The sequence below is a fragment of the Pseudopodoces humilis genome, chromosome 3, assembly GCF_049639895.1.
Source record: "Pseudopodoces humilis isolate 2021_Gansu_Grassland_sample_001 chromosome 3, ASM4963989v1, whole genome shotgun sequence".
NCBI classification, from domain to species: domain Eukaryota; kingdom Metazoa; phylum Chordata; class Aves; order Passeriformes; family Paridae; genus Pseudopodoces; species Pseudopodoces humilis.
This window is the reverse complement of record NC_142202.1, coordinates 23,758,002-23,784,016: the sequence shown is the minus strand read 5'-3', so window position 1 is coordinate 23,784,016 and position 26,015 is coordinate 23,758,002. Positions and strand designations below refer to the sequence as shown.

Below are 26,015 nucleotides of genomic sequence, written 5' to 3'. Positions count from 1 at the left end.
GAAAGCAAAATAATCTGAGCTCTCAGAGTCAAGCAGAATGAGATTAATGTGAAAATTACTTCAGTCATAAATAATGGAATTCCTTTGGTTCAAATCTTAACTTTTTCATGAAGCCCAACTTGAACATGGTACAACGGAGGAAATATTTTTCCTTGAAAGAAAAAGGCTCTCCATAAAATGCAAAAAAAAAAATTGCAGCAAATTACTAGCAATTCCAGCAATCAGTGTTAGAATCCATTTAATTTCATTACTCTGCATTAGAATTAGCAAATTAAAGGTTTACTGCCCTATAGTCTGATACTTCAGTACAAAATGATTGTAGTTAGAACATATTGGAAAACATTTCTTTTACTTTTCAGAACTGCCAAAACATCTAATATGTCAAAACAACTCCCTGGAGTACATTTTAAAAGCTATCTGAATACAAATTTCTATCTGCTAACCATAGCAGGAAACCCCAGCTTTCCAAAAACACCCAGGGGAGTCAGTCATGTAGCTGCTAATGAATTTCACTGGAAATTGTGGAAACACTCTGCAAAGTTCCTGGACCTTTTTCAGATGCTTGTTAGATCCTTGTACAAATCCTTATCAGAACATCTTAGCATGAGACGTCCTATCTGATATTAAACCATTAAACAGATTCTCTTCTGTCACCATCTTTGCAAACAGTAGCATTGAACAAGAAAGGATATTGACTTTCAGCCAAATAAAATGTATAGATATGTTAATCACATGTATCAGCTACACAGATTTCTCCCCTAGCTAAACCTTCCAAACCTACAGAAAGCAGCTATGCTCAACCATGGCAAAACATAGCTACAGGAAAGGGTACTACTTTCATACTTACGAAGTCTTGTCGAATGTCATTGAAGTCCTTGCCATACTTTTCCAAAGCCTCTTCAAACAAACTAGCTTCTGATGCTGACCACTCTTCCATTTCATCTCTACACAAGACAGGCCCTCCCAGTGGCACTAGAACACTGATGGCACTGCTCAGATCATAGTTGTGTTTATGCAGCGTGTCCATTGCGTGAAACTGGCAGGGACAAGGAGAGAATAAAGATGTGTTTAAATACACAGTAGTCCATCTCAGTTAATGCAAATTCAATATATTACTCTCCATAAACCAAGCAAGGAGCCTCAATTAATGCTAAATTTAGAATCTATCTTGATATCATAGCTTTCTGCTATGGAATATGAGGAAAATAAATGGTTTATTACTTAATCTGGGAAAGGAAATACCTTGATAAAATGTTTACCAAAAACAACATCAGTTTATTAGTACTAGCAAACATTTCTAAAGAATCTCTTGTTGGTAGAAATTGGTTCCAAGAAACCCAATAAAGACAGTGGCATAAATTGACTGTGGGGCCATTTGCAATTAATAGAAGCCCTAAATAGTAACTAAACAGCTGCTCAGACATCTATGAGCTCAATATCCTCAGTGCTGGCAAAGGAAGACATTTATTGTTTTCATTATCATCATATTGAAATAACAGCAAGATTTTTGTCCCTCGCTAAACACTGTCTTCACAGACTGCTAAATAAGGTTTCTTTGGCTGATTCCCTTTCTGCTATTATAAAAAAGAAAAACAAAAAAACAATTAGAACAATCTTCCCACTGTAGGTAACAATGAATGCTCCCAATTGCTAACCAATGATGGGGAATATGAAAAGTTAACAAATCCACCTGTCAGGAAAATGAGCAGCACACAAGAAGCATTTCTGACTCAGCGTCCCAAAAGACCCGATCAGCACAATCCAACTGGCTGTGCTGAAGGAGGCATCAGAGTTATAGGTGTATTAATGTTTGTGACTCTGTATCACTCTCCTTCCAATGTGTCCCACCACAGTGCTGAGCTCCAAGCGTAGCGTGCAAACTCTCACAAGGCCACAAACCCAGCTATGAGAAAACCTTGCAAGGAAGGAACACTCCTGCATTGTGTCAGTACCGCAATTCCAGCTGAGCTTCTGCATACAAAACTACTGCAAATAATGGATTTCTCTTGTTTTTTGCCATCTTCTATCAATGACTATTGTCTTTCTCCAGTGTTTATTTTAAGTCTTTGAGTGCTATCAAGCACCAGATTCTGTAAATGTTTTGTCTTCAAGAAGCAATGTCACTATTATCCTGCAATGGTTCAATCAAATTCACCAGCCTGGAGAAAAGGCATTATTAAAATCAAGTATTCTAATATGAAAATATGTAACATAATGCCTAAAATCCACCAACTTCATATTAGAGATGTACAATGAAATCACTGATTTATTATTTACCATTCAGGCAATGAGTAAGCCAGGTCTAAAGACTGAACTCCTACAGTACATGTGTTACTGAGGTTTAAATCTTTGTTTAAATTGCAGCCCTCATAGAAAAGCAGTATACACAGGGCATCTTTCAAGCAGATGCTGAATCTATTCACTGTTACCAACCTTCATAAAGATGACAAGAGAAGTCAATACATCAGAATCTTGCTCTTGCTTTATGTTCATTTTTCATCTATAATAAACATCTAACTCCATAATGCTTTTTTTAATATTACTAAAGAAAAGATTCATTATGAACTCAGTAGGTGAGTGCTGTCTTTGCTGAGCTGTCCTGTGACACAAGACCACTGACAAATTCTTTGATAACCACTCTGCCTTCTATAGGTTTGTCAGCCCTGACCTGCATCAAATGTCCACCCTTCCCTACAAACTCTTGCCCAGAGCATGCTGTCCAGCACAGACATGAGGGCCCATCAGAGAAAAATTATTAGCCATGACGATAAGTGGCAACTTCAAGTCCAAATATAAGCAGGCAGAGGAAGAAACTTTCCACCAAAAGCTAAGGAAGGGCTGCATGGAACTGGAAGAGAGGGCATCCTGCAACCAGCTACACAACACAGCTCCCAAACTAGCTGCAATTTCAGACTGAACTGCCTCCAACAAAGCACTCAAAGTGGAAACCGAGTGTGGATTCTCCAATTCAATCATATTTTAAGCATGTTTATCTTAGGAGACACATATATGGAAGTCTAATAAAATCATTAAAAAGACACCATTCAATATGCAAAGGAAAAGACTGTTCATACTTTTCATTTTGAAAAGACATCCAGTATCCGATTTAGGTCCCTACAGTAAAGTCACATAAGCTCTTCTAAACAAGCCCACCACTAGGACCAAGTGATTCCAACAACCTGCTTTGCTTTAAATGGCTCTCATGGTCAGGATATGCACTATGAAATACTTCTGAAACAGAAGGTCTTCCCAGTCTTTCTCTTCTTAGAAACCAATTTTCATTATAAAATAAAACACTGCCTTTGAGAAGACCAGAAACACAACTTTTAGTTGATTCTCATACAAGTCTTTACCACTGCAAGAGAAGCACATTTATTATCATCTAAGAAGGTAAACATACATTGTTTGTTGTCTTTAGTAGGGTTATCTAAAAGCAGGGGGTTTCCTATCTTGTCTCATTATCTTCCCTATGTTTTCAAAATAAAGGAGCCTGCAAGCAGCCTCTCAGTTGTTATTCATCTGCAAGAAATGTGTACATCAACCCTGAATTTATCCATTATTATAATCTAAGCTTTTTCTTTTTTTTTTTAATATCAGTCCGTTTGCAGTTATCTGTGATTAAAACTAATTAGGATTAAAACTTAATTAAGAATACAGGAAAGCCACAGCTGTGGCGTACTGAAATCCCATTAATAGCACCTCAGGTGCAAGGCTTATCTGCCTTGCATTAAGAAGATAGATGGTATCAATTTCTTAGTGTTATGCACCTATATCCAAAGTATAAATGAGACACATCACAAGTTCTGCAAATCTCTCTACTAACTTTAACTGCTGCTGAAAATATGCTCCCAATTAACATGGAAATGTCTAAAAAGTTACTATTATAATGACAAATATGTCTTTTCTTAACTTAGAAGGAAGTATACTGCCAAAAAGCAAAAAAGTAGGGCTTTAGAAAGCTGAGGGGGTAGGAAAATGAGACGAGACAGACACAATAATTAACTCTAGGGTGGTTCCTCTGATGCCTCATTATAAGATATGCCTTTCATTAAGTGTAATGGAACTTAATGGATCATTTGCAATGGAGAAACATTAACATGGCACTCAAACAAAGTACCCCTTTATTAGCAGATTGCACATGTACTTTCAAATGTGAAATTGCCATAAGGATAAATCCACTCTATTAATCACTGAATACAGTATGCAAATAAAGAAGGGATATGTAATATGTGAAATTTATTAGAAATTCTCAATCCAACAAAATATTAATAAAATGAAAAATGTTAAAGAACGATTTTGATGAACAAAAAAAAGAATTTAATGTTAACAGAATTGTGTTTGTAAAAAGCCATATTAGCAACTGTGAAACAAAAAATTCATTTTGAGTATTACTGGAAACACTGCATTTTGCTCCTGCCTTTACGATTCTATCATAGTCCAGATGAAATCAGTGTCCTGTTCAATAGCCTTTGAGTACACTGCAAAAAGTTATAAATTAAATATTTTTCTCATCATAATAAAAAAATTATTTTATCTGGAATACAAGATTTGTCCCACTGAATCAGAGCAATCACGTAACTATGCATTGTGTCTCTTACAGCAGCACCAAGAAATACTAGCTGAAATATTCAGGTAAAACTAATCACAGTCTGAGATCAATTCCCATTTCATTGAAAAACATCTACAAAGCTTAAGAATTAGGATATTTAGAAAGTACATATTTCCCTTTTCTCCTCACCACTAATTTATGGCTTATATGGCTAGATAATTTTTCTAACCATTTTTTTAACCTGCTGATACTGCCCATTCCCACAAAATTTTGTGCAAGTGAGTTCTAGGGGCTCTCTATTCACTTTGTAAGTCAGCGCCTTAACTATTTTAAACTGATCTGTTAGTTTTATTGAGTTTCCTCTAATTCTAATACTCCAGAATCTAGTAAAGAGCAGGTCTTCCTTAGCCTAAACTACACATCAGTGTTTAGGTACAAAAATACCTAAAATAGTAAAGCAACAGTTGATGTCTTTGGAAATCTAAGTCAAACTTGGTTCTATGAAACAGTAATATTTTTGGTCTCACATAGTGGTCCTGGCATACTTTATTTACTGTAGCACAGCTTCTCATCTCATACGACTATACAGGAATAAACCTGTGATCAATGAATTTTTCACTTTCTCTAAGAGATGCAGGTGCTTACATTAAGAGTGAACAGCATACTAAGGAAACAGTAGGAATATGCTAGTTTAAATGTTCTTTAAAAATATGCTTACAAAGTCATATTGCTTATCCATTAGAAAATTTGATGGCATATACATGCAGTAAGTACAAAGTATTATCCACACAATTTTCAATCAGCTTTATTACCACATACTTTAAATGACACTACCCTGAATAATCCCTATACAATATGTATTATCCATTCTGCCACTCTGCTGTGGGTATCCACAGCTGTGGGTGATCCTCAACTAAAGCCAAGTGTTGCAGTGTGACTACAAGGGCAGCACTGAGAAGGGAAAATGGACAGATTTTCTAACACACACACCCACACACCTTGCATGCAGGTATCTAAAGGACAACAGGAAGAAAACTGGGACTTTGGAGTACCAGATAGTGTTGAATTCATGGACATAGAAGTTGTAGGATGTTTAAGAAGCCACCTACCAGTGTGATGTCTCGGGAAGCAGCAGCAGCACTCATATGTAAACTGGGTTGCCTGACAGAACTACTGCAGTCCAAGGCTCGAGCAAACGTGCCAACCGCACTGCAACAGAGGAACAGGAGGAACAGTAAATACACAGAAAGATGTCATCTCTTATATCAGACTGTGTCATATCTATAAAAGCGTCCTTTTACACATGGAAGTCACATACTGTTACTGTTAAGATTTCAGATCTTTCCTAACAAACAACAACTCGATAAAGACAAATCACTAAACACTGCAGCAAAAACTCTGACCTTCTGCCCCCAAAAGTAACGATGTACGTATAAGAACAGCAGCTCAGAAACAAAAGATACTCAGCAAATTCTCATGTACCAGCCTCTTGATGTATCAATTTTTCAATTAATTACGAAGTCAAAGGTTCTCCACAGTTTGGTGTTTACAATCAGGACTATTATTTCTAATATTACAATGCTATAATAGTGCTCAAAAATTATAATTCAGATTAAAAAGGGGGTTCACCATGTCCCCGTGAGGAAATTAAAAATATTTTATTTACTTCAGTAGTACGTGCCTACTACTTCCATTAGTGAGCCAAAAAAATATTATCATATTAGCTTAATCTAAGGTACCCCCCCAAATCCTGGTGGTGTCACAGGTTTAAAGCAATAATGAAACAAATGGACCTCTCGACCTACTTAATTAAAGCATTCCATTATTGAAATGGACATATTTTTGCTAAAACTTTACATTATTTTCCACTTTTGTTGATGAATTGAACATGGTATCTATTATACTTAGACTGTTCTAAACTGTAAAAATTTCTTGAGAGAGCAGTAAACATTTCTTGGAAGTATATCTGTGTATCATGCACAGTGAAGAAAAAGGTGCATAGAGAATCTGACTGGGCCCAGCATATCATACAGGAAATGAGCAAAGATGGAGTGAAACACAATTATCAATAAACAGATCAGTGGTTTCTCCAGTACCTGGATTTGTATAATGACCCATGAAGTGCATTGTGTCACATTGCTATCAGAAAAAAAAAAACACTTGTTGCAGTTACGACATAAGCCCTTCTAAGTTCAAAGACCCAGTTATGTAACAGATGTAACACAGTGAGATCCTCTGGCATAGGGACTCAAGCCTCACTCAGCAATTACACCCCACACAATTTACAAGTGCAGAATTATACCAATTGTGAATGCCACTGACAGACAGTGCTTAGCAAATAAATCTGATATTTATAAAACAATGTGTGCCAAGACTTAAACTCACTGAAGTTATAAATGATCATGGAGAAACTGATAATATAGTATGGTACTGCAATTTTATCTTGAGTCTCAAAAAATTTATTACAGAATGCCTGTTTCAGTACTTGCTGCCACAGTCTTACAAGTTAAGACTCAACAGCAGTGATTCAGACTCCTGGTATTAACTGCTTTAGATTTCTAAAGGCTGTGGAATAACTGATATTCAAATGTTTTTCCACAACCTTTGCCCCCTCTGTGGATGAGATGAGAACACACACACACGTTTTCTTTTATTTTTTTTTTTGTTTTGTTTTGTTTTAAAGCTTGGTAGTACATAAAATAGTATTTGCCCACAAATCACTCCGAAGAATAAGGCTCCATTACGAACACATTTCCTGACAGTCTGTTAACCCCTTTCAAGATGTTGGCATTGATCAGGGTTGTAGCTAAGCAGTCTTTCCTGGGATCCTTCTGTCCCTACTGCTCAAACCAGTGAATGTAGCATGACTGCATTTCCCTTCTGCTGCTACCTGCTAGCTTATCTTCCTTTTGCATAATTAATATTACTTTCTTTTGACCACATTTCTAAAATAAAGTCTGACTACGCTATGAACACTACAAAGAACATTCTCACAGTCACTCCCTGCCAGATCAAACTTTGGAGGTTGACTTCAGAGCTCAAGAACATTTTGTTGCTCAGAATGTAAAGCCAAAATTTAGAGCTAATATAAAGCTAGGTTTCTTCTGAATTAGTGATAGAGAGGTAAGAACTGATGCACCAGTGGACATTACTTCCAGTATTGTACTGAGTAGGAGAAGATTGCAACCATCAGAAGAACGCTGTGTGGGCGTTTGGAATATGTGAGTGAAAAACAAATTAATAATAAATAAAACCCATAAGGACAAAGTAAAATAATAAAAACAATAAAAGATAATAATAAAAAGAGCATTAAACATAATGGAACGAATATGATAACAACAATAAGAACAAAACAAATGAATAATACATAACAAAATGCAGGCAGTGTACCATTTGGGGTGTCAGTGGGGACAGGACAGGGGGTGGGGATGGTACAGGACACAAGATGGAGGGTCTGGAGGTATGAGGTGTGTGCATGTCTGTGGCTCTCTTGAAATTAAACTAACTTCCAGTTTTCCTTTCCATACAAACTGGTGAAAAACGGTGAATTTCCAAATAAGTGTAGAACATTTTCCTGTTAAATAAAAACTAGGCTCAAAACTAAATAGTGATATACAGTGTTTTTATAACGTGGCTATGCAATTCAGATCCAAATTCAATATTAATTATAGAAATCACTAAACTACCTTAATTATGTTTTTCAGTTAAAAAATACAGATATGATCTCGGTGGAAAGGTCAAAAACTACCTTTGTCATTCTTCCTTGCATGACTTTTTTCTAATTCTACCATTAAAGAATTGTTTTAAAAAATGAACAAAATAAAAAACTAAAAATAAAAAAAATATAAAAAACTAACCAGTGTCATTTCCAGAAGACACAGTATTGTCTTCACCTACCTAAAATAAAACTCAGCATTAAACCAATACAAGCTAAATGGTCACACCCTAACCACGTATTTTTCTTAACAAATTTTCAATATTAATGTTTCAATATTATTGTTAAGTTTCTAGAATTCTATTACTATTCTATTACTCTAGAAGAGTAATTGTAAATAGTTAACTGAAATTATATTTAATTCAATAGTAACAATAATAAACTGAGAAGCAAAAAAAATGTGCTCAGCAAGCTACTGTGTGTATTAATGTAAATTATTCAACATGTAATTAAAATACTTAAACTTCAAACAGAAACCAACACTCCCTACATTTTCCAAAATAAGCTAAAGCCAAAAGTCACACAGACAGTGAATTACACTGGTGGTAGAGAGATGGACAAGACAAACAATTGGTATTATCAGCAGGGCGATCACTCTCTGCACAGCTTGCATCAGCAAGCAGCCATAAGAGCTTTAAGGGTTAGACCAAATGATCCAGTGTTACCTTAATTAAGTTTTCCTTGGTTTAATTATCTTAAAGAGCAGAACCAAGAAGGTTCTCTCAAGGCTTTATAACAGATTGCAGCTGACAACCATACAAACAAAACAAATGGATATAGTCCAGTGCCAGGATCTAGGAATTATGGAAAAAATCCACAAATTCAGCAAAACTCAACAAGGTCTATGTCCAAAACACTTGAGAGATCACTGCAGTTGTTATGCCTGTGTACGCTACATTTAGGCAAAATTTCAGATTAGATTTTGAGCACAGAAAATACATTGATCCAAATTTCTTACAGCTCAAGTCATTAAAGGAAATTACAGCTCAAACATTAAAGGAAATAATCATTCAAATTGTTGCATAAGATTAATATCAGTGGTAGCCAAAGAAATTAAGAAGCAGCAAACACAAGAGACTGTCTTAACAAGCTTCCAAAGATTTGGTGGCTCATCAGTAAGTAGTTCTGAAAAGGGCTATTATTTGCCAAAGAAAATCTGGAACCACTGCAATTATACATCAGGATAAAAATAGCCTCTGTTTCTCCCAGCAGCAACAGCGGTCCAGCATCAAATCAGATCCAGAAAGTTCTGGATGCAGGCAAGTAACTCTCAATATTCTTCTACCTTGTATTCTTGAAAATCCAGCCAAAACATATATCCTTCTCACTCTGAGGATGTTTATTACAAAACTGTTCACTTTTTGAAAAAGCTGCTCATCTGTTTCAGTGATACCAGACAAGTAGTGGGTATACTCTGGACAAAGCTGTTGGAAGTGAACCACATCTGCACACGAATCTGCAAATCCACAATTCTCTGCAAATACTTGCAAACTAATGAATGAGACGTATGCCTCACCTCTGAGCTAGTATTTTTGAGGAAGACAAAGTGATATTTGGTGGGATTCTACATATTAGAAAGGATTTTTGTTTTTTTTTTTTTACTCCAGTGTTCTTCACTGTAAATTAGAAACAGTCCTTGTACACTGCTCTAAATTTTATAAACAGCAAATTAGTATTTGATTGCTCTTTAAGAGAGTGTTGTGATACTTAAAATATTGGAAAGAACAAAAAAATGTATCTTCAGTTAAGACATATGTAAGCACCCAGATATTAATTTAAAACCAAAAATACACCTGAGATTTTTACTACTCAATTTTGCAAAATCTGACCTGCAGATCATATCTGAAGTAAAATGATGCTGTTACAAAAGACTTTTTCTTTACATTTCTAAGCAGCTGCCTGTACAGTGCTATGCTTCATTATTATCATTTCAAGTATTTACAGCACAAAGGGAGATGACATGATAAACATGAAAAGTCACATATCACTATTTTTTTGCTGAAAGATTCTCAAAGTTAGAGTAAGTGTGGCATGATATATAAATCTATGATATCACCAACCTTTACTTTCATTGTCGTATGAATAGAAATGAAGCATATGTGAAATCTTTCTTATTCAACAGATTCTGATAGGAAAAAGTAGTTTAATTCACTGGATGTTATTAAAGGCATCATCTGTATGCCATCCTGCAATTTCACAGTCACAGAGGAGGAGATGCACAGCCCTCTAAAAGCTGGTCCATGAAAACTCTGCTATGGAAATTTATTCTTTATACTGCAATAGATCAAAGCTCATAAAAAGAATAAAAAATAAAATTCAGCTCCAAGTCTGAATTAGTTCTTTTCAAATTAATTTGGGTCAAGTAGTACAGTAATACAAAATGCACAAAGGAATAAACATATATTAGCCAGGCATGACAGACAGGCAGAAACACAGAATTTTTGATGCACCTGGTAAACTTGATGTGAATGTATTTTTCCTTTTTACCAAACCATCTGCCTACCATTAGATGCTGTAATTCACCTTGCTAGCAAACATCCAGTTTTGTGAGCACAGCAACGGCATCAAGATTTTTCACCACTTTTGCTGTCTAATTTTATGTTGCAATTCTGCCATTAAATTTAATTACCTCTTTAATGAACTTGAATTCCTTTTACTTCTCAGCACCTCCAGAGAATCCAGAAGCATTGTAATACTGAAGACTGCAAACCGACGTCTTTTATGTATTTATTTTCATTTATGAGCTTTGGGACTCTGTTCTACTGCCACTGACTACAGTGAATTATTTCACAAGAACAGAGCACTACTTTTTGATCACACCTGTAAGTGTTTTTATTCATGGTTCTCAGTTAATGAGTGCATTATTTTCCTCTGTATAATGAAAGACACCTTGCCAGTTGAAGCTGCATTGTGCTCCCTTCCCCACTGTAAGATAAATCAATTTAACAATCATAGAACACCTCCAAATACACCAACATACTGTGAACACTTTTAACATAGTAACCAACAGAAAGTGAATATAATCACTGTCCTAGAGCAAACACAGGAAGAATCAAGCTCTAATTTAACACAACTAACAAGTATTTTCCATTCTTCTGTGATTTTACATCAAAAAATAAGCAGGCATTCAAATGAAGAGAAATATGTCAGATAGAGGTATGTAATGACATTTTAACGTCACAGAAGTCAAGGCTATTTTAATTAGACTCAAAACTCTGGTTTAGTTGGAAATAAGCTGGGACCACAAATGTCTGTAAAATAGCTTCATTCATGCTGAAAAATAGCTCCATTTAGAAATATATTCCTTCCCGAAAACTACGTTGGTGATGTCGTTAGATGAAGCAGCATGAAAGAACTACGTTCTTAATGGTTTCACTGAATCATAAAGCACATAAATGGAATTAGAATTTACCAAAATGTGCCATGCAATGAACTGTAAACCAAATTAGCAGACAGAAAATTTAAAAAATAAAGAAAAATTAAAAAAAAAAAAAAGGGTCATTTCTTCAGCTCTCAGTGTCTGTCCAGACCACAGCCCACACCTCCTATTGCTTTTGAGACTGGGCAGGATAATTTTTGACTCTGAAAAACCAAAATAAAACAGGATGATTACGTTATACATACAATAGGAATGCTTTTATTTCCTAACACTGTGCAACTTGGGACAGAATTAGAAAAAGAACATAAGATCTGGCAATTAAATTAAGTACTCCTTGTATATTAGAAATGATAGGAGACTGACAACTGGAGGAAACAGGGTATATTTAAATCAGTTCAAATTAGGAATGCTGTCCCCAGCATTTTTATCTACTGCATTTTAACCAACAACAAAAAGTATCACATAGCCTACCAACTGTGTTCCTATTAGAACCCAGTCATACCCATAGATATTTAGTCCACAGGACCTGATTAGAGTTATGACTAAAGATAAATCTGCCCAAATTGTGTGGACACTAGGCCCGTAGCACCAAGCTGAGTTTCAATTCTACGAATCCATTTCTGCTGTACTGAACTATTTGTTAATGTGGGCAGATCTAAATGGCTGTTGTAGCTTCTCAAACTCCTTTCCTTTGAAGCTGGTAGACACAGAAGAAACATGGCCAATGTATAGGACAGAAGAAAAACTGGTTGATGCAGTTGCATCTTCTTTGAATGCTGTAGAAAACGCTGTTGGACTTTTCCCTGTCACCCAAAAGACAAGTCAAACCCAGAATACATTAGTATGAGGCCTCAAGCACCTCCTAACAGATGCTTTTGCTAGTTCAAGCAAGAGTCCTTACCCAAATTATGCTTCAGTAGCAACAATAAGGTACCTTCAAGATCTGTGTGTCAAGCAAGACTACTTGGGGAGGCCAAGCTTGTGGATCTTTCTGTTTTATTCCAAATCCTCACCATTTTTTTGGCACTGTTACCTCTCATTTCTGCACAGGATAGGCATATTCTTCTACCTTTCTACCCAGGAAAGTATTGAATAGTAGGACTTAGTGAGAGGCCCAGACTGACCAGGCAAACCTAGGAAAAAGGCTTCTCACTCCTGAGACAGTAAACAAACCTTGTGAGACTGGGAAAGCTACATGTCCAAGGTAAAAATACAAATATACTTTTAAACAGGCAACCCGAATAAAAAGAATATTTAAACACCTGCTAAAAAACAACAAAGCTGCCTGTGTGATTGAAAAAGCTAAAGCATTTAAGGACAAAAGCAACTCTTCTTTCAACTAGATCAGACTGGGAAAAAAATGAGAATACTAAGTTCCTTCGACACCGCATCTAAAAAGGATCTCTTGAAAATGCTTTTAAAATGTCAAACACAATAGCATACACATACTTAACGAAAATCACACCTGGGAACGTATTTATGAAAAATTTATTCTTGTCATATTTTCAAATTTGCAGAACTAAACATAACCAGAGAAAGAATCACTCCAACTGGAAATCCAGCAGCCAGTGCCCAGTGAAACCACAGTTAGGCTGCAGCAGAGCTGTCTGTAAGCACTGTTCACCACATCTTAATACCAGTTCTCCACTGTTACTCAAGCATCTTTTAATGGTCCTGTATAATAGCCCAGCATAAATCCTGTACCCACACAACACACTGAATTGAAAGCTGCCACCAAATCATTGCAGAACCATTTTTCCAGAAATAAAAATCTGTCTCAGAAGCTGCTTAGTGTGTCCTGTGAATACAAGTCTATAGGAGCTTGGAAACCATTCCTGTCAGCTGAAAAGCAGCTTCCAAAGATGAGTGGAGTTCTGTACAAGAACATCCACAAAGCTGCACCTGAGTAATACCTGATTACAGATGGCCATCCAAATACCACAAGACCTTGGACAGCTACAATTAATCTGCCACGATCCACTATAACACAAGCCATCTTTACAGAAATGTATCAGCTTTAAAAAAAAATGCAGTCTTGGTCAGAGCACAGCATTGCAAAGGATGTCTTAAGTAACAGGAAGAGAGAAGCATATTCTTTACGTATTTAATTTTCTGTTACTTCCCAGCAGGCTGCTTACTGCTACACTCCTCTGGGAACATTTTTGGCTCCACAGAATACTACTTCAGCTCCCCAGAGTAGCTGAGAAATAGTGAGTAGAGGAATTTTAGAGAAATGAATTAACTCTTCCAAAATTCAGAGCCTTCATGCAGACATTTCTTTAGGGCACACTACAAAAATCTGGCCATACTTCTCCAGGTATTATATTGCTGGTGAAAAAGTAGTTCAGATTCCTGGTTTTTATGGAACATCTACCAGGCCCTGTGACTTTCTGAACACCTGTTAACACCTAAACCCCTCCGTGTTGTTTGAAAATTCAACAAAGACAGGGGGGAAAAAAAATTTAGTACTTTATAGAAGGGATGCAACATTCCCAGATCAGCACCTGAACTGTAAATAAGTAAATCAGCATCCCATATCACCATACACATAAGCTGGAAAATACAGAGCAATTTCTTATTTATTCCTCCTGAAATGTTTTTTTTTTCAAAAGGGAGAAAAAAAAATATCAAAAACTAGAAACCATGTAAAAGGATTATTTGCCTAAGAAGATTTGAGATTACACTCTGCAAGCAGTTTACAGAAAATACAGGAGATGGATTTATTCAGGATAAAATCCATACATGAACTGTGTTCTCTGTTACCACTAGAACAGTACCTTCTTAAGTATGAATTAGAGAAAAGGCAAAATCTGCTGTATCCTATGAATGTTGAATTGTCCTTCAGTAAGAAACCTACAAATATTTGAAGGGCTTTTTCTTTTTAAAGTAGAGAAATAATTTCTAAAGTGTTTATTAATTCAAAGCACTTTGATATTGTCTTCATAAATCTACATAATCATGTTAATTTATAAAATTGAACTGACTTGGGGTTTTTTTTGCTAATGAAATACATGACTTCAAAACTTTATTTCAATATTCATCCAAAATAATTGCACTGTATATTACTCAGCTTACATGCATATGTGGCAAGTTCTGCATCCATCTAATTTTTAGCATTTTCCTTATTTCTACTCTTAACTTCTATTTTAAGCCATGAAATTCCAAGTACTGTAAAACACAATTATTATTGTTATAAAACAATGAATTATTATTAGCACTGAAATAATTTACTCTGAGAGGAAAGCAAACTGACATCTACATTCAAAATATCAAATTCTACTATAACCTGAAATACAAGGAATGTAGCAATATTCCAAAATTCACTTTTTTTTTCCTCTCTCCTGTATTGGTAGCTTCAATAAATATACAAAGGTTCATGGTTTGATTTTCTCTTTTAGCTAACTGTGGGAAAGAGAAGGGCTTACAAAATGGCAAACAGGATGAGTAACACGATACAGGGGAATAAACAGTCAGTAGAAAAAGGAAAAGGATTTTTTTTATGAGAGGATTTTAATCTTACCGTGCTACAACTAAAAACTGGTCAATCTGACGGTCAGTAAGGGGGCTATCTGGATCCCATACTTTTACTTCCAGCTTTGCCTGTTCTCTGTCATCTAATTCTCCTGTCAAAAGGTAGATGGGACAAAATACTTATTACTCACAATGTTTTCCTTTGTGTAGTTCTTGCACTATGTTTAAAAGAGACAATGTACATTTCTAAACATATACACATGCATACACACGGAGTGTTTAATAATCATCAGCAGTTATCCAGTTAAATTCCATAATGCAGCATCACCAAAATAAATACCTTCCTTTAACATCAGCATTTCAATTTAAGGAGACATTCTTAGAAGGTGTAATATCAATGAACCTTATTAAAATGTTATTACAAAGTTGAAACCATAACCAAAGTAGCCAGTGGCTTCTTTAAATTGCTTGTCTAGTATATCAAAGTTATTGTTTCATTTAAGCCATGCTAAAATAAATTTTACACTTAACCAGCTTTAGAAATTAAATTCTACCCAATTTGTATTCTATGCCCCAAAAAAATAAATCATTATGCAAAAATGCTGTCTACTGTATTTAAGCATCTTTTACCTTTTCAGCCACTACATTATCTGTACTGTTAATATAAATCATACCATTAAAAGTGCTGTATACATCGACTAGTTCTATCCTCTCACAAACTAATATATAAGGTTGCACCACAACAAAGTTAGCATATACTACATTATCATTGCCCAACTTCATTTATGTGAACAGAACAATTTGTGTACACGACATGGCTAAAACGATGGGGGTGGTTTCCAAAATTTATTTTGCCTTGTATTCATTGTTACAAGAGTATGACATTTGTACTTCACGGAAGAACAGTAAAGTGTGAATTTGATACAAGGATTCACATTCATAACACTTGATCTTATCTTGCCTACTACACCAATAACTTGTTCAGTAAAATAAGAAATATTTCAGAGGCTGATGGAGGAAGCACCACATATGCTACCAGTACAAGGAGATTTACCTATGGAACGTAGCAAATACATTTGTATTGATGAGAGGTGGCAACAGTAAAGTCAGAATTGTTGTCTTTCCCTGCTGTTTTAGAATAGGAGTGTGTCCTTCCCTCAGCAAACATGTGAAAACCACTAATGTTTAGCTGGTTGCCAGTACTTCTCTGTGACTTTTACAAGCTACTGCAAGAATGAAAACCTGTTGTCAGATACAGCCATTCCACTCCCTTTGAAAATCTAGGCTGTGTAGGTATCTCTCTGATCACACAGAAGATCATTTTAGTCTGTGCTATTTCTTATGACTTAATGAAAACAGCCAGTCTAAACACGCACAGTATCATCAAGACATGAATTAACCTGTACACTTAAGAGTCTGGAAGCAAACCAAGCACTGGCTCTGAAATCACGTCATATATGGCGAGTTCTCTAGCACATTGATTCTGGAAAGAAATTAAAATGTGGCATATATTTATTCCTAGCAAACACACAAGTTAGAACTGCACCATGCTGTCTGGCTAATGTTTCAAGAACAAATTTCACAGTCACATTCTCAGAAAAACATAGTAAATTACTTTCTTCCAGTACACAGGCAATAAAGCATTGGCTGCCTAATGGGACTTCAGCTTCTGTTCAAGCTAATTCACATCCAGTACTGAAGACAAACTGCTAATTTCTGGCATCTTGGAAAGGATTTTAGGTCTATAAACTTATTCTATCGATTGCACACCTGTCAATACATTCATTTCTTCCATCTGTGACAGATACATTGTGGGTGATGTTCTACATTTTATAAATATTCTCTGAGCACTTCATTTCAATCTGTTAATATATAGTTTTTAAATACCTTTAATGTTAGTTAACCATTTGAGGACATCACAGTCTGGAGATCAAGCATTACTCAGGTAGATTATACTTCTCACAAAAAGAAAATATACAAACATAGCACCAATATTCAATCAAAACATGCCACTCTTTGGAATCAAGTTTGCAAAAAGAATAAAAAAATTGCAATACTATAATTCTTACTTCAATTAGAGGTAATCAAACAATTGCTACTATAAATTGCTGCAACTCTTGACAAAGATGAATTTGAAATATTGCAAAGCAATATTTTGTAATGACAGTGGACATAAATAGGATACAAGCAATGGAATATCTATGCCAAAATAATCTAAACACATATAACAATTGCAATATTAATTATCACTGCAACAATTGTAGACAGGGGTTTCTAGAAATAGATGGAGTCTGCCAAGCTGCATTTAAAAAAGCTACTTAATTCCCTGTTTTCCGCTTCCATGGCAGAATATAATCACATAAAGAGGGAAGTAACCTAAACAGACCAAGCCACGGAGGCATCAAGTAGCACTGTAGAAACCTTAGAAAAGTTCATTTCAGGAATAAGTATTTTGTTAACTTCCTTTGCCTGTGCTGAAAGTGTTTTACTCGAGCTGCCGATCCCTAGCTGATCATGCCTGTACCACATCCTATAGGATTTTTAATATAGCAAACCACTTTAAGATGCAATTTCTCTGTTAGCACATCAACATTCATCTTCTACATTGTTCAATTTGACACCGTAGTATAAGACATTCAGACTGAACAGATGATAAAATTGCCATAATATTCTTTCATTATATTGCAAAACCCAGCCCACAAAGGAATGGGGGAATCTTTTTATTTTCACCATTTTCAGTGTATCTGAGAAGTTCAGTTTCAGAAGTGTCACCTTCCCTTACCAGCAGCACTTACAATTACAGCTTCTGAGAAGTGCTAGCCAATTTTTTGGAATAAGAGATATAACATGCCAGTATATCCTATTTATTCGAATCACTGCTTATAATTTTATTAGAGCCAGACTAATCCTGGTGACTAATTTTATTGGAAAACGTTATTAGATGATCAGAAATACATCTGGTTTACTCTTCATCAATCATTCAATTCCTTACTTCTCAAGTAAAAAGAAGGATTTTTCTTTTAAAAAAAAAGTTTAAAAGTTTTATATTTCAATTAGTTATTTTACATAAACAAAAGCATGATATGCCCCTCTAAAAAAAATAGAAGAAAAAATTTACAAAACAAAAGTAAAGCAAATGTATTTAAGATGAGGTACAAGAATTAAAGATCTACATAGTCTTTTAGATTTCACTTTCTGCAGATAAATACCCCAAAGATAACAAGTACATCAGATTCAGCATGATTCTATGTTCTTCTTGTAACCAACTAAAAGAAAATAACTTTCAATATAAACTATAAACAGTTTCTTAGAGTGAAATTCTTTGAATTTAATAAATATATAACAGTACTGCAATATAATATACTATTAAGAAATATGAATCTAGAAGTTAAGTTTTATTTTAAATATAGTTGTCAATGAAAAAATATAAATTCAACTTTTAATGACAAAGAGTTGATGAGGTTTCTGATTTTAAAGACACTTCTGATGTATAAAGTCTTATTTTTGTATTTTACAGGATTTGCACCATTTTTCAAAAATCCTTTTTATTCTCCTTCTCAAAAAGTAATTCAGCTGTCAATTCAATCCAGACATACAAGCTAAACACCTGCAGTGCTCAGCTTTCTGAATGAACCCAGCTTTCAGGATATGCAAAAGAGAGGTGCCAGCTGCTGGATCCCTAATTCCATGGGACAGAAAATCTCTAGCTGTGGGTTTCAGTCAGAATAAGGCAGTAGATCTATCCGTGGACAGAACTAGACACCAGACCAAGAGTTTCAACCACAGAGTTCCTCCTACTAAGCAAATTCATTTATTCATACAACCTCCTGAAATCAGCCAGTTTTGATGTGTGTCAATCCCTCAGACTCACCAGACACCTAAGCAGATAAACATGAAGACATTTGTAAAGGCTCATACTCTTAATGCTTAGCACATAAATAAGAAGTCAATTCAGTGTCTTCATCTCTGTGTTTTAGTTTTATACTTGTGGAGCAGGAATATCTCAGCTAACATTGCAAGGAGGTGGAAGAGAGGTACTTCCTGGTTCTTATCCTTGCCTAGATGAGCTCAGCAAGCAACACAATGAAATTTCCTTCACTGAAATATGGATTTAGAAGATAAAGCATTTAGCAGGTTGTTGCCAGATCTCTTTGAGAGTACACTACCTGCAGGTAATCCTAAATGGTTTTTTGAACATAGTTTCATGTGCTGTTTGTGTGCCATCACTGCAAAAACAGGCAACTAATCAGTGAAAATTAAGTTTCAGTTCATGAACCACATTCTCATGCTGCTGTTTAGACAACCTGCAAATATTTTCTCTAACTTGCAGGGGAGAAAATAGAATGACATTGAATTTTCTTGTACTGCATATGAACAAAGTTCTAGACATTAAGCCTGTCTGTCTAATGCAAAATCTGTGCTTTCTCCTTGGATGAAAAGTACATTAGCTCCTCACTAAAACAGTCAGCATATTCATCCTGCATAAAATTCTTATTACTCATTTTTATTTTTTTTTATCATTTGCAATTCTCACTAGTACAGATAATTTAAAAAAAAAATCAGAAGTTCAAAAATTTACACTTAACTCTTCAAAAATATAATGGAGTTATGTGCAAATAACTTCTCTGATCAAAATAACATGAGAAAGCTTAGATGAAAACTGTAGGAAAAAGAAAAATTATTTATTTACCTTTCAATTTCAAAACAACCTCCCCTCTGCCATAGCTTGCCTGACAGAGGTATATTTATATTTCAATTATTCAGATAAGGATTTATATGTTTACACAAATCTGATGGTAAAAATTTAGAATGTTAAACGTATATAAGGACTACAGATGAAAACCAGGCTACATATAGAGACTATAAATGAAAGATATCATGTGATAAAGGCCTACTGCTTATCTACAAGCATTTAAACTGCTATTGGGCATTCTTAAAGCAAATGAAACATTCTTAGTCCAATCACCACTAATCATCTAGAGCCTGGGCTGAGAAAAAACATTTAATCATTCTGCACTTGAAAAATCCCTTTCGAAATAGAGCTGCCTTCTATGGCCTTAAAGTTCTCTCAGTGTTCAGCTTTACAGTACTTATAATTTAATCACTGATGATCAAAAGACAAAACGCTCAGAGCTTTAATTCTTCATGTGCTAAATTCCTAGAAATTAACAGAAAGAATTACACTCGAGCTCAGAATAAACTGAGCTGACCAGCTTCTATATAATGCTGGGGAGGGAAGGGGAAGGGGAAGAGGCAAGGGGAAGAGGCAAGGGGAAGAGGCAAGGGGAAGAGGCAAGGGGAAGAGGCAAGGGGAAGAGGCAAGGGGAAGAGGCAAGGGGAAGAGGCAAGGGGAAGAGGCAGGGGAAAGAGGGAAGGGGAAGAGGCAAGGGGAAGAGGCAAGGGGAAGAGGCAAGGGGAAGAGGCAAGGGGAAGAGGCAAGGGGAAGAGGCAAGGGGAAGAGGCAAGGGGAAGAGGCAAGGGGAAGAGGCAAGGGGAAGAGGCAAGGGGAAGAGGCAAGGGGAAGAGGGAGGGGGAAGAGGAAGGGGGAGGAGGCAGGGGGAAGAGGCAAGGGGAAGAGGCAAGGGGAAGAGGCAAGGGGAAGAGGCAAGGGGAAGAGGCAAGGGGAAGAGGCAAGGGGAAGAGGCAAGGGGAAGAGGCAAGGGGAAGAGGCAAGGGGAAGAGGCAAGGGGAAGAGGCAAGGGGAAGAGGCAAGGGGAAGAGGCAAGGGGAAGAGGCAAGGGGAAGAGGCAAGGGGAAGAGGCAAGGGGAAGAGGCAAGGGGAAGAGGCAAGGGGAAGAGGCAAGGGGAAGAGGCAAGGGGAAGAGGCAAGGGGAAGAGGCAAGGGGAAGAGGCAAGGGGAAGAGGCAAGGGGAAGAGGCAAGGGGAAGAGGCAAGGGGAAGAGGCAAGGGGAAGAGGCAAGGGGAAGAGGCAAGGGGAAGAGGCAAGGGGAAGAGGCAAGGGGAAGAGGGAAGGGGAAGAGGGAAGGGGAAGAGGGAAGGGGAAGAGGGAAGGGGAAGAGGGAAGGGGAAGGGCCTCTTTCTCAAAACCCTGCAGAACTGTTTTCAGTTTTGCTGAAATTCCTGAAATAAAAACACATGAGGTAATAGAGTTTTCAGGAAAGTATGGTGAAAATGATTCTGAGTGAAAATAGAACAACAGTACAGTACTTCATATGAATATTAAGGGTACTTAAAATACTTGCTTTTGAGAAAGGGATATTACAATACAGAGACATTTGTATTCTCAAAAGAACACAAAAAAAAAAACAACCGACCAAATAAAAACAAACAAACAAAAAAAAACCCACAACCTCCAAACAAAAAAAAACCCACACCAAAACCAAACACTGACCAAATTAAAGTGAAATCTGTGGTCCTGCTGTTTTGGGTTGTATTGTTTTTTTTAAAAAATGTTATTTAATGTTAAAAATTTGCAAATTCCCTGTTACTTAAGCATTCTAAAGAGAAATAAGACTTTTTGAGTGAATAAATGTAAACAAAACAATTTAGAGAATAACTTTTTGCTTAGGCTGAAATGTATTTTGACTTATTCAAATGTAAAAAGACCACATTTCATCTGCTATTTGTTTTTCATCTTCTACAGAATAAACTTAGAAGAAAAATCAGACTTGCAGTAAAACAGCAAAGAAACAAAAATCTGAACTTACAATGAGTCCTTTTAGGTGAAGTTACTGAGGTAGAAAATACCAGCAAAGTCAATTAAACACTAAGATGTTGCTGCTTGAAAAGTGATTGGAGTGCTCACGGGGATAATAAGCACATACACAGCACACAATAAAAAACTGTACCCTTCATAAGACTGACTCCCTGACAGAACTCACTTAGTATTTGAATAATCTCAGCCAAGGCTCTACAGCTATTATTAGCAACAAAATCTGACAGCAATCATGCACAGCCTGCCACACTAACAACGCAGCACAGACCATTCATGCTGCACTGCGCCCAGAGGGCCACTTTAACCATTTCCTTCAAGCTGTAGAAAAATAAGAGTTTCTCAACAAACAGAACACTAATAACAGAAACCTAAGTCCCCTCAAGGAGCTAAACACAGCAGGCTGTTTTTTCACAAAGACCGAAAATTCGACTGACCTCAAGTATAAAGCAAACTTGAGAAAGGCAGACATGCTTTCACAATTTGGGGCAACCCATGAACAAGAAACCAAACAGAAATAACCCATTCCAACTATCCCCAAGCAGGACAAGCCACGTAACTCATCTCAGCTGCTGAACAGCTTTTATAAAATCTAATTGATAAACAGCACAATTTCCAACTCTTCTATCTTATCCTCAACTGCTAGCATAGAAGTTGTGAATGATCTGAGAACTAAAGCTCAAAAATTTCCATGACCACATTTGGTCTGTTTGATCGAAATTATATATGCATTTTTAATATCTCAACAAATTAGACCAGAAGGTAACAAGCATTTTTAAATAACATAACTGAAAACACTACATAAAACACTATGGTTTATAATGCAAAGCTTCATATACCTAACTGATCTTCTGTAGTACACGTGACCATAAGACTAAAGTACAGATTTTCCTTGAAAATGCACTATTAGGGATAAGCAAAGTCTTTCCTGAAAACAGACATCGAGAGGTCATTTACATGTGGTTTGTTTAATTTCTAGTAAAACTGATAAAATTCTATAAACATGCTTTTAATTGCCCAGCACAAAAATTGGTAATTCAGCTCCCTAGAAGCAAGACTGGCAAAAGTGGTGTGAAGGAGATTATAATCCTATTAAAATTTGACATGAACAACATTGTAAAGTGTATTTTACTATTTGTGATAATCAAGAATTTGCCAGTTTACTATGCAAAATTTACTGTATGAGCTTAATAACAAAAAAAATCCTCAAATCTGACCAGGGACTACCACGTTTAAATTGGCTAACCCTCGAGAAACAGCTCCTGCTTTAAGAAGGTATCATAGAAAAAATTTAATGTTACCTCAAAGTAAAAAGTACAACCAACAGAAACCCCATTTCAGAACAAAATATATTTGAGCATATAAAACAAGGAATTTTATTATTTACTGAGATTCATCTCATCTAAATATCCAAACTATTTTAGGTATACATTTTCAGCTGAGATGAACCAAGTCTCAGCAACAGACTGACCATATTTCTATTTCTATTCTGACCATAAAGGTGAGTCTTACTGGGTCAGCACCATCACACCTGCTATGTCTGGTGTTCTACTGAAGCTTCCACAAACAGGAACTCCTAAATCTGCTTGTTCTATCTTTTGTTCCATGCATTCCTTCTGAAAAATGTATTGAAATAGAAAGCCATCATCTTATAGTTGAACCAAGAATCTAACCAATATTTTGGAGTTCTCGTTTATTTTGCTGCCAATTTACCAGATTTTCTGTCAAATATAAAAATTCAATGCATTTCACACTGAACTTGGTGAAATAAATTTCTACAAGGTTCCTAGGCATCTAAAAGCAAACCTGAGTTAGGCATAACCAACTCCTTTTGTACTTGCCCCTAAAGGTATTTTTTGTTCCAGACTTTGAGCTTTGCTTTCTGCTCTCTGGATCCCATAAGGTTATCTTGAATTGACAAGAAATCTGGTTTTAGAAACTGACTCTGAACTCCCAAATTACTGCATGTAGAACAAGGGAGGTAAGCAAGTGAGTACACACTAGTTCCTCAACCCCATCCAAAAATAACTTTATGGTTGACAGCTTTTTCCATGGAAACCTTTCCTTCACATACTGCTGATCCAGAGCCTAAAGGTGCTGCAGTTGTCACCTTCTGTTGGTGCACAAGAAAAGCAACTCTTCCTTTGATAATACCTAAGCAACTGGGTTTACTCTAATTCCACTTATTTATTTTTGTAACGGCACTTTGTTTCACTCACAAAAGAAGCACTAACTTGGCCTCAAAAATACCAGGCCTCAAGACTTTTTTTAAAGCCAGTTAAATACAAAATATTAGGCAGATAATATTTGTGAAACACCGAACTCAAGAAAAAAGGCAATATTTTCTGAATTTGATTTTCTAAGAACCACTTACTATATTAATGTGTCCAGTTAATATCCGGCAATTGTCAAGAAAGTGATCACTTAGCACAAATTACAGGCCATATTTTCTAGAAATCAATAGGACACAAAGACACAATATTGGTTTATCCTGTCAGATATTTCTCACAGACACACATTATCTATCGTCAGAGTATCTGGCTGTCCAATTTTTAACAGAAATATTTGAATACAGAACCTTCTAAAAACATTAAATATCAACAGATTTTAATAAGGACTGATTATAATCTTCTCACAACAGAATTAAATTATTGCAACTACATCAACACTAACAAAACAATCCAGCACACAGACTTTTGACAAGAGAATCAGATGCACCATTCAAATTACTGCTACAGGTCTCTGGCTGTATGAGTGACTTTTAAATTCAGCAGTGGTTCATATAATAAATGGGAGAATTATGTACCATGAAGTAACAGAAGAGTTACTCCTCATGAGATTACAGTGGAGTTTCACTGTTCTAAGGTGTATTTTTCATCAATTAAATAATAAACAAAATATTTAGTTATACGGGAAGCATTTATAGAACCAGAAAACACAATACATCAAGTCTAAGCAATTCTGAACTTTCATAATAGTAAAAATCCAAACAGATTGTAAATGAGTTTCTCATCTGCCTCTTTACCTGTAATCATGCTTAAACTTAAAATCCTGGAATTTCCATATTCCCAAACATTAAAAGGCTTGTAGTCCAAGTTTAATAGTTTCCATTTGGTATGTGTGGGCTATTAAAAACAATATACTGTTACAATGGAGTTGCAGTAAAAAGGACAGAAACAGTGAAGACTTTAGAAACCACTTTTAAAGAAACTTATTCTTTTACAAAACAGAAAAATGTTAGAAACTTTGAACAGTTTCTCTGTACATCAATGATGTATATCTCTGTACATCATCCAAAATTTGCAGCTTAAATTTATCCAACTGCTCCCCTTCTTCCTATTAAGCACCCCATTTACTGAACTGCATTAATTCTAAAACGCCTTGGCTTCAAAAATGAAATCAGCTGCACAGCAAGCGCTATTTCTAGGCACTCACTGTGTATTTTCAGGTGTGCAAGAGGGACTCCAGCTTTTAGTTTACAATTGTATTTGCTAGAAGAAAAAAAAAGCTTTGAACAGAACATCTCTCCTGCAGGCTGCTTCTTCCTCCGTTTCAGAGACTAATTCCTCTTCTGTATGTCTCAGTAGGGGGTACTCCTCTTCCTTGCCCACTGCACACTCTTTGTATTGCTTTAAATGGCCAGAGAAAACCCAATTGTGACAGATCCCAGATCCATAAAGAATTCCCTAAAGTCTCCTTTCAAACCCAGACGCAAGAGATAAGCAGACTGGACCGGGAACAGGACTGCAGCTGGGAGGGCATCATTAGCACATGAGTCTAAGATCATCCCTCCAGGCTATTAAAACAGGAACTTGCAAACGGTCTGGCACTGGGCACTCAATTAGGACTAGCAGCCAGTTCTCCACATAAACCTTTAAACCCAATCATCCCACATCATACCTGTCAACGCCTTGCTGCTTGTCTCCTTCCATACACCTCTGAAATTTCCCAAATCAACGCTAACCCTTCCTGCATCCATCATCCCATGTCCCTCTCTGACACTGCCTCCATTCTGCCCAATGAAGTCTGCCTCTACCTGACTTGCTCTGCACTCATCCTCAGAGCAGGCTCGGTGAGCAGAGCCGGGTGAGCCGAAAGGAGCTGCTGCACACAGGCCATTAACTAACTCAGCAAGCATCCCTTCCCACCAGACAGGGCCCTGCTCAGATAGCACGTGCACACCGCTGGATGGGCACTGCTGCCGCTGGGATGCTGCCCAGGGTAACAC

General features: G+C 36.3%; 1 protein-coding gene across 2 annotated transcripts in view; it reads right to left on the bottom strand.

The window, feature by feature from the left end:
* The window catches only part of MTA3 (metastasis associated 1 family member 3), a 135,590-nt gene that overhangs the window by 67,515 nt on the left and 42,060 nt on the right, over positions 1–26,015 (bottom strand). For both annotated transcript variants that reach the window (XM_088053521.1, XM_005523379.3), the window contains exons 7-9: positions 15,164–15,266; positions 5,659–5,758; positions 848–1,036 (exon numbers count right to left, since the gene is read on the bottom strand). In XM_088053521.1, coding sequence (XP_087909647.1) covers positions 848–1,036; positions 5,659–5,758; positions 15,164–15,266 — 392 coding nt within the window. The remainder of the gene's footprint in view (positions 1–847; positions 1,037–5,658; positions 5,759–15,163; positions 15,267–26,015) is intronic.